General features: G+C 46.1%; 1 protein-coding gene across 6 annotated transcripts in view; it reads left to right on the top strand.

Annotated features, from left to right (window-relative positions):
• Positions 1-15307, top strand: part of LOC125466570 (kazrin-like) — a 607575-nt gene that overhangs the window by 512570 nt on the left and 79698 nt on the right. For all 6 annotated transcript variants that reach the window (XM_048561207.2, XM_048561206.2, XM_048561210.2 and 3 more), the window contains one exon: positions 10703-10908. In XM_048561207.2, the coding sequence (XP_048417164.1) occupies positions 10703-10908 (206 nt within the window). The remainder of the gene's footprint in view (positions 1-10702; positions 10909-15307) is intronic.

The following is a 15307-nucleotide window of genomic DNA, read 5'->3' as shown; positions in this document are numbered from 1 at the left end:
TTATACGATATACAACAGAAATGTATTTATCTCAAACACAGCTGCAGTGAGAAAGATAAACTAACAGTGGTTAATGAAAGAAGTTAAAGATTGCATTAGATCAAAAGAAATGTCACATAAAAATGGTTACAAATAAAAAGTGGTAAGCCTGAGGACTGAGACCAATTTAGAACCCAAAAGAGAACATGAATGCAAACTAATGAGAAAAGTAAAGGTGGATTATAAAATCTTGTTTAGGTATGTGTAAAGAAAATGATAACTAGGACAAATGTTGGCCCACTATAGGTGGGGACACAGGGAACTTATAATAAAGAACACGAAATGGTGATCAAATTGAACATTTACTTTAGATATAACATTTACTTTGGATATGTATTTATCCAAATTTGCTGATTGCACCAAATTGGGTTGGAGTTTAAGTTGTGAGGAGGCTTCAAGTGGACCCAGACAGACTCTGTGAACAGGCTAGAACACAGCATATGAAATATAATGTGAATAAGTGTGAAGCTATTCTCCTTAATTAAAAAAAACAGAAAGGCAGAGTATTTTATAAAAAGTGTGAGATTGGGAAGTGCAGATGTCAAAGGAGAACCTGAAAGACATTTTTCACACATCATGTAATATTAGCATGCAGATACAGCCATCAATTAGAAGACAAAGAATATTTTGTCCTTCATCACAAGGCAATTTGAATATGGGAGTAACGATATCAAGCTGCAGTTGAACACACCTCACTTAGAATATAGTGCATAGTTTTGGGACAGATGTGCCACAGTGAGGGTACAGTGGAGACTCGCCAGATTAATCATTGGGATTTCGGGCTTGCTTTGTGGGGAGAGATCGAGAAAGATTGGTCTGTATTTCTTGGAATTTTGACATTGAATTCTATAAAATGATTACAGGGCGTGACAGGGCGGATGGGGATAGGATGCTTCCCTTGGCTGAAGAATCTAGAACCTGGGGATATCACCTCAGGATGAGGGGCAGGCCATTTAGGATGGGGATTTAAGGGGCAGGTCTTGAGCCGGAGGATGGTGAATCTTGGAATTCTGTACCTGAGAAGGCTGTGGGAGCTTTGAGCATGCTCAAATCAGAATTCAATAGACTAATGACATCAAGGAACATATATAGAGATAGTGCAGAGAAGTGACTTTGAGTAAATAATCAACCATGATCTAATTTAATAGTGGAGTAGGCTGGATGTGCTGAATGGCCTGCCTCTGTTCCTGTATGATTAAACTTAATCAGACAATAATTTTATTCAGTCATCTGCTTTGGACATCAAATCCCAAGCTGAAGAATAAAGAAACTGCAATATCAAACATTAAGACCAGTAGTTCCAACAACAGCTGAGAAATATCAATGCACACTTCCTCTTAGTTGAAAAAACAACTGCTGAACACAACTCAGCTTTCAGTCTCCTATCAAACTGCTTAGCCATGCAGCCATTAATGCTATAACCCTAATGGCTTCATTTGTGCCAATAAGTCTTATTGTGTGTTAACTTGTCCAATACGTTCAGAAGTCTAAACGCTCAACATCAACTGTACTATCCTCATCAACATCCTCACTTTATGTGATCAAAGAACCAGTCAATTTAATCAAACATGGTTTGCGGACTTTCGCTCATTCACCTAGACCAAATCTCTTTCACTTCACTGAAATTAGCCCTTCTACAGTCGAGTAAATTCAAATTTGATCATGGTTGTCCTTTCCCACGATTATCCTGGGGCTAATTCTGTGATCACTGTTTCCTAAAATCTCCCCCCAACTGAAACACACTCCAGTCATCCCACTTTATTGCATGGAAGCAGATCCAGCTCTGTTTACTGTTCCTCTCTGGAGTTGGGTTGTATTGCACTGCTCAAGAGAGGTGTCTGATGAGGTTAAAGCCCTTTGGGAGATGAGGAGGATTCTCTGTAGAAGTGAGTTCAAATGCATGGGGGGCAGGGCGGCGGGTCTTGGGTAGGATAATTATCGAACTAAGTTTGAACCTATGTTTAACACCTCACATCCTAGCTCCCTTCCTCCCACACAGATATGTTGTATAGCTGACAATCTGGAACAGCCCAGTGAAAGGAGCAAAAATTACAGTTGTAACAATTAAAAACCGAAAGAACTGCGGATGCTGTAAATCAGGAACAAAACCAGAAGTTGCTGGGAAGGCTCGGCAGGTCTGGCAGCATCTGTGATGAAAAAAATGAGAGTTAAAGTTTCGGGTCCAGTGACCCTTCCTCACTACTAGTTTTCCTCTAGAGTCATAGAATCATAGAGAAGTACAGCATAGAAACAGACCCTTCAATCCAACTTGTCCATGCCAATCAGATACCCTCAATGAACCTAGTCCCATTTACCGATATTTGGCCCATATCCCTCTAAACCCTTCCTATTCATGTACCCATCCAGATGCCTTTTAAATGTTGCATCAGCCTCCACCACTTCCTCTGACAGCTTATTCCATACATGCACCACCCTCTGCATGAAAATGTTGCCCCTTAGGTCCGTTTTATATCTTGTCCCTCTCACCTTAAACCTGTGTCCTTTAGTTTTGGACTCCACCACCCTGGGAAAAAGACCTTGACTATTCACCCTATCAATGCCCCTCATGATTTTATAAACCACCGTAAGACTACCCCTCAGCCTCTGACGTTCCAGGGAAAATAGCTCCAGCCTATTAGCCTCTCCCTATAGCTCAAACCTTCCAACCCTGGAAACAATCTTGTCATTTGGGGTGCAGGGGTGAAAGCAGGAGAACAGGGTTGAGGAAATTATCAGCCATGATTGACTGACAGACCGGAGTCAATGGGTTGAATAGTCTGATTTCTGCTCCTATGTCTTAGGGTCTTATGGTCTTTCAAGCTCAATTTTTTAAGTTTTGTATAAAACACCTATCACAACTGAGGAATCAAGATTAATTCAAGTTTAGGCAAACTTAACAGAAACCGTCTTTGTGATGCTTTGGTTGACGACATTGAGGCTGTTACTTACATTCTTGTACCTCTGACTGCGTGTAGTGAGGCAGAGGTGTGTCTCTGGCTGTGGACAGTGTACCATGCATTGGCAGTGAACACCCATAATGGATGTCTTTTACTTATGAGGAGACCCCAGTTCACCAAGACTTTCCACGGAACTTGTAACCAATCGTGATTCAGGGATTGGTGTCTTTTCCATTCTGGATGAGTTGCCACTGATAATCAAAGTGGATGTCAAACACATATTGCACACAAACTTTTAGCAAGTGGCTTGACTATGTTGCCTGATGCCAGCTGTAGTTCACACATTGAATTTACACACGTGCAGTGTGATGGAGATCTGGTGGCAAATGTTAGCAGTAACACCAAGAACTGGTCTGCTCGTTGACATTGTAATAGCAGCATTGTAACCAGGAGAACTGAGTTTGACAATTTTCTCAATTTTTCTGCTATTCCCTTCTGAAGGTGTTGCCTTCTGTCAGGGGGGAATACAGCTCGCACTGGTACCCTATAACCTTCCCCAAGACCCACTCAGTTTCAGTAGTATGGACAGGCTCTTCATTTCATGGAAGACATCACAGGCATCTAACTCCCACAAACACTCAGGTACACATGCAAACACACACAAAGATACCTACAGATACATATGCACACAGACACATGCATGCAGACGTTCACACATACACACGCTCACATAGAGAACACCTACTCAGAGATACACATGCATACAGACACACATACAACCATAAACACTGACAGACACCCACATGGACACACACTCAAACATCCTTACATATAAATACACAAGCTCACACACACACACACACACACGCGCACACACACACACACACACACACACACAAGCACAATGATCTGGGGGATCCAGAGCTGTTTTCTCCCTCTGTGGTAACATTCTTGCTGCTGTCCGAATGAGAAAAGGCATTTTATTTGCAGAATTAAGAAAGAGTTGGGACCTTCTAGGATGTGGTGCGGATACACACAGAGCCACAAGGGGAGCCACTGAGGTGGTGAAGAATCTCTCCCAGCTGGTGCTGTTTTACTGTGACTGATCATCAATGATTCCAATGCTGATCTAGAGCACAGGGACAGAAGTAGGGCAGTCAGCGAAAATACCCAGCCTGGGAAAACATCCTATCCATGCCCACCCTGCCACGCCCTGTAAGTATTGTGTAAATTTCAGTAAGATTATCTCTCAGTTTTCAAAACTAGGGAACCCAGGTTCCTCCATCTTTCCCCATTAGCAATTCCTACTATCCCAGTGATCAGTCTGGTGAACCTTTGTTGTACAGGCTGTATGGCAAGTATATCCCTCTGTAGACCGAGACTAAAACCGTACACTGCACTCAAGGTACCATCTCATCACGGCTAAATACAGCAAGACATCTTCACTACTGTACTCGAATCCGCTTGTGATGAAAGATGGAGGTGACCTGGATCTGTATTCCCCAGAGATCTGAAGACTGAGATATGATCTTCATTGAAATCTACAATTGAATTCTAGCTGGGTGAGACAGGGTAGGTATGGATGAGATGTGGAGTCTAGATTCAAGAGACATGCAATTTGCTTGCTGCACCTGAATGCTAGCTTATAGTGACTCATGAACACGGGCACCCAGGCCACCTGGAATACCTGCACTTCCCAACCTCTCACCATTTAAAAGATATATGAGCATTGGAATTAAATTCAGATCTGTCACTTTTTCATGTTGTCCCTACATTTGGAGCTCAGATGCAGCAGACTTGAGATCTAGAGACTTGCAATTCCTCAGACACAGGATGCCAATCAGCTGGCAAATTTGATCCCAAGTGTGTGCAGTGCTGCTTCATTTACATGTACCTACCCTGTCCCTGTCTCATATGAGATCTCTTGCACCAGTGAGTGGGGGGGGAAAGGATGTTTCTGGTTCAGAGTTGTGCCTGGCTTTTGAGCCCACACCTAGAATGAAGAAGATAAATGTCAAGGTAAAGTTAATTTATCACCCATCCTACACTTCCACCAGCAAGAGAGACTCAGGGGGAGAGCAGACTGGGGACAAGGTTACAAAATGGGCCCATATTCCCTGCTACCCTTTCATCATTATCCCATCCTGTCAAACCCTTTCTAATAGTTAGCACCCAGATTAACGGTGAATCTGGTAAACAAAACTCAGGGTCAGATGCTGGCACTTGATATTTAGAATTGAAATGCAATCCAAATGTTATTATGGCTGACACACATTTGCTGTTTCTTTTGAAGAAAGATTTTACACCAGTGATGCATCATAAGCAGTGTTTGCTGTGAAAACAGAAAGATTAGCTGGATGGATAGGATCTGATCTGTCTTTCTGCAGCAAAGGTTCAGGGCTGATCATTTGAAGTTTTCTTGGTTGGGATGAGGATTAAAATAAAGAACTTCACTAAAATATGAATAATGCCATTTGAGTACGTTGGTAACTGGTAGTTTTGAACCTTCAACAGCATGTGACATGAATTGTATTGCCGTGTGATTAGCACACACACACGGGCGCGCGCACACACCCCCCGCCCGCATGCGCACAGGTAGGCACACACAGATACATATGTACACATTTAAATTTAAAGTTGATCTTTCCCTCTGCGCACCTTCTCGGCAGCTGTAACATTGTACTTTTTGCACTGTTCTGTTACCCTAAAGTGCATTGTACGGTATGATCTGCCTGCACTACACGCAAAACAAAACCTTTCACTGTAGCTAGGTACACATGACAATAATACCGAATCAAATACAGATTCACACACTTATACACACATAGACACAGGCGCAGACATACACACGTTATTTGTTCAGCAACCCTCTGACTTGGCAGTATAATTTGAAAGAAGATAGCTGGTCTTCCAATACACAGAGTGTGGGAGTGGGTTTTTGCAGTGAACGTGGATAGTCAGAGTAGGGAAATTTCCTAACTTGGCCAACCCTCTTCAATGTAGATATCTCTTTTGAAAATCTTTGTTCTTTCATGGGATGTGGGCATCGCTGGTAAGTTCAGTATTTGTCCCCTATCTCTGATGAGCCTTGAACTAAGTGGCTTGCCAGGCTATTTCAGAGGGTCAACCACATTGCTATAGGCCTGAAATACATACAGGCTGCATCAGATACAATGTCACATTTCACCCCCCAAAAGACATTAGTAAACTAGACAGGATTTTACATTTGATGAAATAAACTAAGACTAGTTTGTTCTTATTCCTAATGTATTCATTGAATTTAAGTTCCTGCAGCTGCTACAGTTAGTTCTGAACCTATTTCTCTAAAACTTTAGCCTTAGCCTCCAGTTCAATATTGATTATTCATCAATAGTCAAGTGGCATTAACACTACATCACTGTCATATGCAATTCTCACACCAAGGAAAGGAGGCCTACACCAGATGGCCTGCCAATCAGTGCGCTCGAGCAGATTGTGACAACTGCAACCTCATTTTATATCCTTTTTTAAAAGGATTAGGGATTTAAATAAGTTAAGGTCATGAAATTCAAACAAAGCTTATCTGCTTTTGAAGTACATTTATATTTCCTCCTTTGGGGCAGCACAGTGGCTAACACGACTCCCTCACAGTACCAGGGACCTGGGTTCGATTCCAGCCTCAGACGACAGTCTGTGTGGAGTTTGCGCATTCTCCCCGTGTCTGTGTGGGTTTCCTCCGGGTGCTCTGGTTTCCTCCCAAGGTCCAAAGATGTGCAGGCCAGGTAGATTAGCTGTGCTAAATTACCTATAGAGTCCAGGGATATGCAAGGCTAGGTGGGTTAGCCATGGGAAATGCAGGTTTACAGGGAAAGGATAAAGGCAGATGGGATGCTCTTCAGAGGGTCAATGTGGACTTGACAGGCCGAATAGTCTGCTGCCACCCTGCACGGGTTCCATAATAAATTTGTAACCTCCTTTACAGCAGGTTAAGGCTTCCGAACATCAAAACTGGAGTTTGTTTTCACTCAGCGCTGTGTTCAATTAATGCTGCAAACTGGATGTTTTGAGCCTTTGTAATTCACACCCACCACCCCCCCACCCTTTCCCTTATCATCGAACATTTTATTGGCCAGAAATTCTCATCTGGGTCCCACCCACCATCTGTAAAAATCTCTGGAGACATCTCCATCCATGAAAATCTGGCCCATAGACAAAGAGTCACAAAGAGTTCATTAGGGATTTCCCTCTGAAGAGTTTGGACAAAGGTGGCGAAGGTGGGCGATTCCTGGCACTGCCTGATGACCTGGCAGCAGTGCCACAGGATGTACAGTGACCTCATGTGTCTGGTCAAGGTCAGTTTTACGTGACCACCCTTTCTCACTGCTCCAGCAAATTCACAGGCTGCCTCATCCTGCATGATACACCCATCAGCAAACCACAGACCCTCAAGATTCACATCTACCAGAAACTCCAGCTCAGCCTTGCATACCCACCAACATTGTTTTCACTTAAGCCTCAGTTATGTTCATCACCCAAACATAGTGTAACATGATCCCTGGCATTCTGGTCTCGTGCTAATACAGCAAAGTGGCACACGACAGAAGGGCCAGAGACAAAAGCAATGAACGCCTGCAACCCCTAAACCAGGTGGAGGTGATGTCCCTCTGCCTCATGGAAGTGCCTGCAACAAAGCTCTTGGATCTAACGCCATTGAAAACGTTAAGCATGATGGCATTTTTCTGCATCGTGCTCCTTCTCAGCTCCTGGCTTGCCCGTGTGCTGCTACCCAGCACGAGGACAGGCCGCTGATGGTCCTCCCTCTGCAGTCCGACCCATCCTCCTGTCAGTCCTACCCACCCTAGGCAGCCTGGGGGAAGAAGACAGAGAGCTGAAGGGCGGTACTATGAAGACATCCAGTCACTTCACCTGACAGTCACAGCCCAGCAGTTCACATACTGGCACTGCACATCTCTTAAAGGCAAGGACCAAACTCAGGATCTGCAAATGGTGAGTCATTGGGCACCGGGAGTTCTATCAGGCCCAGGCTAAAAGATGGTTCAGTTCCCAGCTCACCAGAGGGGAAGGTGGCCAGGGATGTTCTAGAAACTAGGAGCAGGAGCAGGTCATTTGGCCCTCTTTGAGTCTGCTCCACTATTCAATATGATCATGCTGATCCATCCAACTCAGTTCCCCTTTTCCCAGTTTCTCCCTCTGTCCTTTCATCCCTTTAGCCCCAAGAACTTTATCTCCTTTAACTGAAAACTCCTTCTTGGTTTTGGCCTCAATTGCTTTCTATGGCAGAGAATCCCATCGGTTCACCACTGTCTGGGTGAAGACACGTTTCCTTATCTCAGTCCTAAATGGATTGCCCTGTGACCCCCTGATCATTTGAACCATCTTTCCTGTGTTTAAGCTGTTTATTCTTTTTAGAATTTTACAGGTTTCTATGAGATTTCACCTCCTTCCCCCCGTCTTCTAAGTTCTAGTAAATACAGACATAACCAATCCAGCCTCTGGCTAACATTGATGGCCATGCCCATTGAGATAGTGAGGTGTTAATGGACCGGCCTCCTGGCTCTGAGGAACATGGAGGAGACCAATTCCAAATTGTCAGGGGTGCCTGGCATACAGCTTGCCCTCTCTGCATCCTTGTCTTGATTTACTGCTCAGATTGTCAACCCAGAGGCAGTGCCACTGCTGGGTGGTACAAGGGCAGGCCAGAGTCACTGGATACAAGTCCCCCATCCAGATTTCAACAGTGCAGAGCATTGAAACCCAAACTGTTTCTCGATAGAATCAAACTTCTGCAGATGCTCTGGGATGTCAGATAGCATCAGCAGCACAACCTCATAGAACCACAGTGAAGGATGCTCACTAGTGTCATGAACAATGTTTATCCCTTAATCTACATTATCATGAAAAGCATTCTCTGGTCGTTAACATGTGGCAGCTGGTGGGAGCTTCCTGTGCACAGATTGGCTCTCCTGTTTCCAGCAATGACTCAATTTCCATGCCATTCATTGAGTGGAGAGCATTGTGAGACTCCCTGAGGTCATCAAAGATGCTGCATGGAGTCCTTTCCTTCAATGCACATATTACTGTTAATGCTCCACAGCCCTCAGTGTTAGTTAATGCTGCACAGCCCTCAGTGTTACTGTTAATGCTCCACAACCTTCAGTGTTACTGTTAATGCTCCACAGCCCTCAGTGTTAGTTAATGCTGCACAGCCCTCAGTGTTACTGTTAATGCTGCACAGCCCTCAGTGTTACTGTTAATGCTCCACAACCTTCAGTGTTACTGTTAATGCTGCACAGCCCTCAGTGTTACTGTTAATGCTCCACAATCTTCAGTGTTACTGTTAATGCTGCACAGCCCTCAGCATTACTGTTAATGCTGCACAGCCCTCAGCATTACTGTTAATGCTCCACAACCTTCAGTGTTACTGTTAATGCTGCACAGCCCTCAGTGTTACTGTTAATGCTGCACAGCCCTCAGCATTACTGTTAATGCTCCACAACCTTCAGTGTTACTGTTAATGCTGCACAGCCCTCAGTGTTACTGTTAATGCTCCACAACCTTCAGTGTTACTGTTAATGCTGCACAGCCCTCAGTGTTACTGTTAATGCTGCACAGCCCTCAGTGTTACTGTTAATGCTCCACAACCTTCAGTGTTACTGTTAATGCTGCACAGCCCTCAGTGTTACTGTTAATGCTGCACAGCCCTCAGTGTTATTGTTAATGTTCCACAGCCCTCAGTGTTACTGTTAATGCTCCACAAACCTCAGTGTTACTGTTAATGCTGCACAGCCCTCAGTGATACTGTTAATGCTCCACAATCTTCAGTGTTACTGTTCATAACAGTACCTCAGGGTTCCTGACTCCTCTCCCACATCACTGTGTGACTGCTCTGTACCAGATCTGCTTTACAGATGTCCTTTCTCTCTCTCTCTCTGTCTCTCTCTCTCTAGCGATGTGCTAAATCAGCTCCCAGTCAGCTGCTGCTGCATCCCTGCTTTGGGACATCCCTCCATTATGGGACCAGTACAGCTCGACCTCAACCTGTTCACACTCACTGTGTTTCCAGTGGCCATGATCAGGGGCTTCTACCCTGTCCCCTTGCCCCCACACACCCAGACATCACCCCCCCCCCCCCACATTCACACCGCTCCCCAACCTCTCACAACCCTCCCCTGCCACCACACCTCTCCCCTGCCCGTCACACTCAGCCAACAACCATCCCCCCCAAAATCACGTCCCCCCAACATCCTAACCCCAGCCCACCCCACATCCTCTCCAGCCTTACATGATTGATTAACGTTGTTCTGAATTCCCGTGGGGCTAGAAGCTTGGGCAGCGACCCAGTTGTGATATTTAAGAAGGTAAAATGATCGAGTTATTATGGAGATTTTACCGCCCCTGGTGGTGGAAATGGAAGCAAGGGAACGCGGTCATCAAGCTGGAGCGAGGAGATTGAGGTGTGAAACCAGGAAGCACATTGTCACACCCGGATCACTGGAAACTTACAACATCCCACAAAAGGCCTGGGGATCAACTGATTTTTTTTTGTGTTGGCGTGATAAGATTGTCACTTGATCTGGATTAAGAGCTGAGCCACAGTGCAGTTGAGTGATAGAACAGATTAAAGGGGCTGAAGGGCCTATTACAACAGTGTTTCTATAGCAGTGAAAGAGTTGAAAGAAATGAGAGCAGTGTTGTGCTGCAAAAATGTTATGAACCGATTGCGAAGGTGTGGTGTTATTATTGTTAATCTTCTCCATTCCCTACAGATTCGGACAGTCTGCCCAGCCCCACACACCTGATCCTCGGGTATTCGGAGGGCGATGAACAGCTGGACAAGTTACAGCAAGTGGAGATTGCAAGGACAATGCCCATGTCACAGTGGAAGGCGGGCACCGTCCAAGCCTGGCTAGAAGTTGTCATGGCGATGCCAATGTACATCAAATCCTGCATGGAGAACGTCAAAAGTGGCAGGGTAAGAATGAGAGCCTTGGCCAAATGCCATCATTCCTGGGCTTGGAGAGGATCTCGCCTGAGTGAGGAAGAGTTAGTGCTCACAGAGACCAGAGTGGGATGGATGCTGGAATAACAATGCATGTGGTGTGTGTAGGCCAATGAAGGGAGAGGAACTGCTCTTGCTGGATACAGGGATAGGCAGGGCAGGGTGATGTTATAGAACATAGAACATAGAACATTACAGCACACTACAGTCCCTTTGGCCCTCGATGTTGTGCCAACCTGTCATACCGATCTCAAGCCCATCTAACCTACACTATTCCATGTACGTCCATATGCTTATCCAATGACGACTTAAATGTACCTAAAGTTGGCGAATCTACTACTGTTACAGGCAAAGCGTTCCATTCCCTTACTACTCTCTGAGTAAAGAAGCTACCTCTGACATCTGTCCTATATCTTTCACCCCTCAATTTAAAGCTATGCCCCCTCATGCTTGCCGTCACCATCCTAGGAAAAAGGCTCTCCCTATCCACCCTATCTAACCCTCTGATTATTTTATATGTCTCAATTAAGTCACCTCTCAACCTTCTTCTCTCTAATGAAAACAGCCTCAAGTCCCTCAGCCTTTCCTCGTAAGACCTTCCCTCCATACCAGGCAACATCCTAGTAAATCTCCTCTGCACCCTTTCCAAAGCTTCCACATCCTTCTTATAATGTGGTGACCAGAACTGTACGCAGTACTCCAAGTGCGGCCGCACCAGAGTTTTGTACAGCTTCACCATAACCTCTTGGTTCCGGAGCTCGATCCTTCTATTAATAAAAGCTAAAACACTGTATGCCTTCTTAACAGCCCTGTCAACCTGGGTGGCAACTTTCAAGGATTTTTTTTTCCCATTCATTCACAGAATGAGGGCGTTGATAGCGAAGCAGCATTTATTGCCCATCCCTAATTGCCCAGAGGGCAGTTAAGAGTCAACAACATTGCTGTGGGCCTGGAGTCACATGTAGGATGGCAGTTTCCTTCCATAAAGGACATTAGTGAACCAGATGGGCTTTTCCCTGACAATGAATTTATGGTCATCATGAGATTCTTAATTCCAGATATCCATTGCATTCAAATTCCACCATTTGCTGGATGTGAGTTTGCTCGCTGAGCTGGAAGGTTAGTTTTCAGACATTTCGTCACCATTCTGGGGAACATCATCTGTGGCAGTTGCCATGTCAGGATTCAAAGCTATGTTCCCAGAACATTATCTGGGTCTCTAGATTAACAGTCCAGTGATACTACCGCTAGGCTATTGCCTCCCCCTATTGATCGACAGTTTGACATTTTACCCAAATGGCCTTCTGTTCTTATATTTAAATAGTGTGTGGCTTTGAAACATTTAATATAGGGGCCTCCTTGCCTGCAGGTAAGTGAATGGCCTTTGGTCTTAAATGCAACCTCAGTTCAGACATTCCTCGTTATTTCTGTGACATGAAAGGCCCTGGATTTTGTTGTACTGAGGGACTGACCTCTGCCCTGTGACCCATCGGTCCATGTTCCCTTTCCCAGTCTATTGCTGATGTCTAAAGGGCCTGTTGAAGAGGCGGTGGGAATGAGTCTTAGAGTCTCCTGTAGCCATCTCCTGGGACCCGTGGAAAGCCAGAGCTGTGCAGTCCAGGTGGCACTGGGAGTGGGATTGCCTGCTGTTCCCGATATAAAAGGAGCTTCCTGTTCATGCCGGGCTGTGTTTGATGTTGTATTGCGGTTATCCCGTTACCATGGCGATTTGAATACCTACCATTCTGCGGCCCACCCCTTTAATCACTCACCTATTGATGTTGAGTGAAATCAGAGTCAGCACAGGCACATATACAATGAAAAGGGTTACATTCCACATGAGCGTAAAATTCACAGGAATGTGTGGTTAGTTCAGGATCCCCCTCAATCTGCTTACATTGGTTTTTATAATAAAATGTGAGGCTGGATGAACACAGCAGGCCCAACAGCATCTCAGGAGCACAAAAGCTGATGTTTCGGGCCTAGACCCTTCATCAGAGAGGGGGATGGGGTGAGGGTTCTGGAATAAATAGGGAGAGAGGGGGAGGCGGACCGAAGATGGAGAGAAAAGAAGATAGGTGGAGAGGAGAGTATAGGTGGGGAGGTAGGGAGGGGATAGGTCAGTCCAGGGAAGACGGACAGGTCAAGGAGGTGGGATGAGGTTAGTAGGTAGGAGATGGAGGTGCGGCTTGGGGTGGGAGGAAGGGATGGGTGAGAGGAAGAACAGGTTAGGGAGGCAGAGACAGGTTGGACTGGTTTTGGGATGCAGTGGGTGGAGGGGAAGAGCTGGGCTGGTTGTGTGGTGCAGTGGGGGGAGGGGACGAACTGGGCTGGTTTTGGGATGCGGTAGGGGAAGGGGAGATTTTGAAACTGGTGAAGTCCACATTGATACCATTGGGCTGCAGGGTTCCCAAGCGGAATATGAGTTGCTGTTCCTGCAGCCTTCGGGTGGCATCATTGTGGCACTGCAGGAGGCCCATGATGGACATGTCATCTAAAGAATGGGAGGGGGAGTGGAAATGGTTTGCGACTGGGAGGTGCAGTTGTTTATTGCAAACCGAGCGGAGGTGTTCTGCAAAGCGGTCCCCAAGCCTCCGCTTGGTTTCCCCAATGTAGAGGAAGCCACACCGGGTACAATGGATACAGTATACCACATTGGCAGATGTGCAGGTGAACCTCTGCTTAAAATGGAAAGTCATCTTGGGGTCTGGGATGGGGGTGAGTGGGGAGGTGTGGGGGCAAGTGTAGCATTTCCTGCGGTTGCAGGGGAAGGTGCCGGGTGTGGTGGGGTTGGAGGGCAGTGTGGAGCGAACAAGGGAGTCACGGAGAGAGTGGTCTCTCTGGAAAGCAGACAGGGGTGGGGATGGAAAATGTCTTGGGTGGTGGGGTCGGATTGTGGATGGCGGAAGTGTTGGAGGATGATGCATTGTATCCGGAGGTTGGTGGGGTGGTGTGTGAGAACGAGGGGGATCCTCTTGGGGCGGGGTGTGAGGGATGTGTTGCGGGAAATGCGGGAGACGCGGTTAAGGGCGTTCTCGACCACTGTCGGGGGGAAGTTGCGGTGCTTGAAGAACTTGGACATCTGGGATGTGCGGGAGTGGAATGTCTTATCGTGGGTTTTTATGTTCTGACATGGCCCAATTGACAGGAAGTGTTGGAGTGGCAAGGTCAGCATTAGAACCGCTGTAGATCTTGACATAATTTACAGGAAATTAGGGAGGCCCCGATCGCAACTCCCAGCATGCCAAGTGTTCAGGGCAGCCGGAGAGTTTAGGGCAAGAGGGAAATCATAACATCATTGTTATTGGAGATCCCTCACAGATAAGGATGGCTCTCTTCCACTCTCAGAGTGAGTGTGTAGGTGGTTGAACAGCCCAGTGCAGCTTCTGGAGCCTCAGTTACAATTGGGGCACAAGGCGGTGACAGGAAGGGGATGGGTGGGCTGATGGTGTGGCAGTGCGTTCCTTTCTCTGTTTGCACCTGGCTTCCGCTTTTACCCGACAGCGAGTCTCGAGGTGCTCGACGCCTTCCTGGTGCTCCTCCTCCATTTTGGACGGCCTTAGGCCAGTGATTCCCAGGTGTCGGTGGGAATGGCTGCACTTCCCCAGTGGGTATCACTGAAACACTTCCTCCGTGCACCTGGGATTCACCTGCCATTTCAGAAATGCTCTGAGATCAGTGAGTTGGAAATCCTCCGCATTTACAGTCATAGAGCTGTACAGCACGGAAACAGGCCCTTCAGTCCAGCCAGGCTGTGCCAAACTTAATCACAAATTAAACTAGTCCCACTTGCCTCCTCCAAACCTCTCCTATTCATGCACTTATCCAAATGTCTTCTAAACATTGTAATTGCACCCATATCCACCACTTCCTTAGGAAGTTCATTCCGTACACAAACCACCCTCTGTGTAAAAAATTGCCTCTTATGTCTCTTTTAAAGTTCTCTGCTCTCACATTAAAAATCTGCCCCCTAGTCTTGAAATCCCCCAGCCTAGGGAAAAGTGGACTACCATTAACTCTATCTGTAGCTGTCATTATGTTGTAAACCTCTATAAGGTCACCCCACAACCTCCTACACTCCAGTGAGAAAAGTCCCAGCCTATCCAGCCTCTCTTTACAACTCAAACCTTCCATACCCGGCAACATCCTGGTAAATCTTTTCTAAACCCTCCCCAGCTTGATAATGTCCTTCCTAAAACTGTGGGCAACCAGGACTGGATACAGTGCTCCAGAAGAGACCTCCTGTATAACCTCAGCATAACATCTCAACTCCTACACTCAAAGGACTGAGCAATGAAGGCAAGCGTGCCAGATGCCTTTTTAACCACCCCCCAGTCTATTTGTGACACAAACTTTAAAGAATTATCTACTT

This window comes from Stegostoma tigrinum, chromosome 28, assembly GCF_030684315.1.
Source record: "Stegostoma tigrinum isolate sSteTig4 chromosome 28, sSteTig4.hap1, whole genome shotgun sequence".
Taxonomy (NCBI): Eukaryota; Metazoa; Chordata; class Chondrichthyes; order Orectolobiformes; family Stegostomatidae; genus Stegostoma; species Stegostoma tigrinum.
The sequence above is the reverse complement of the archived record's forward strand: the minus strand, read 5'-3'. Positions and strand labels throughout refer to the sequence as shown.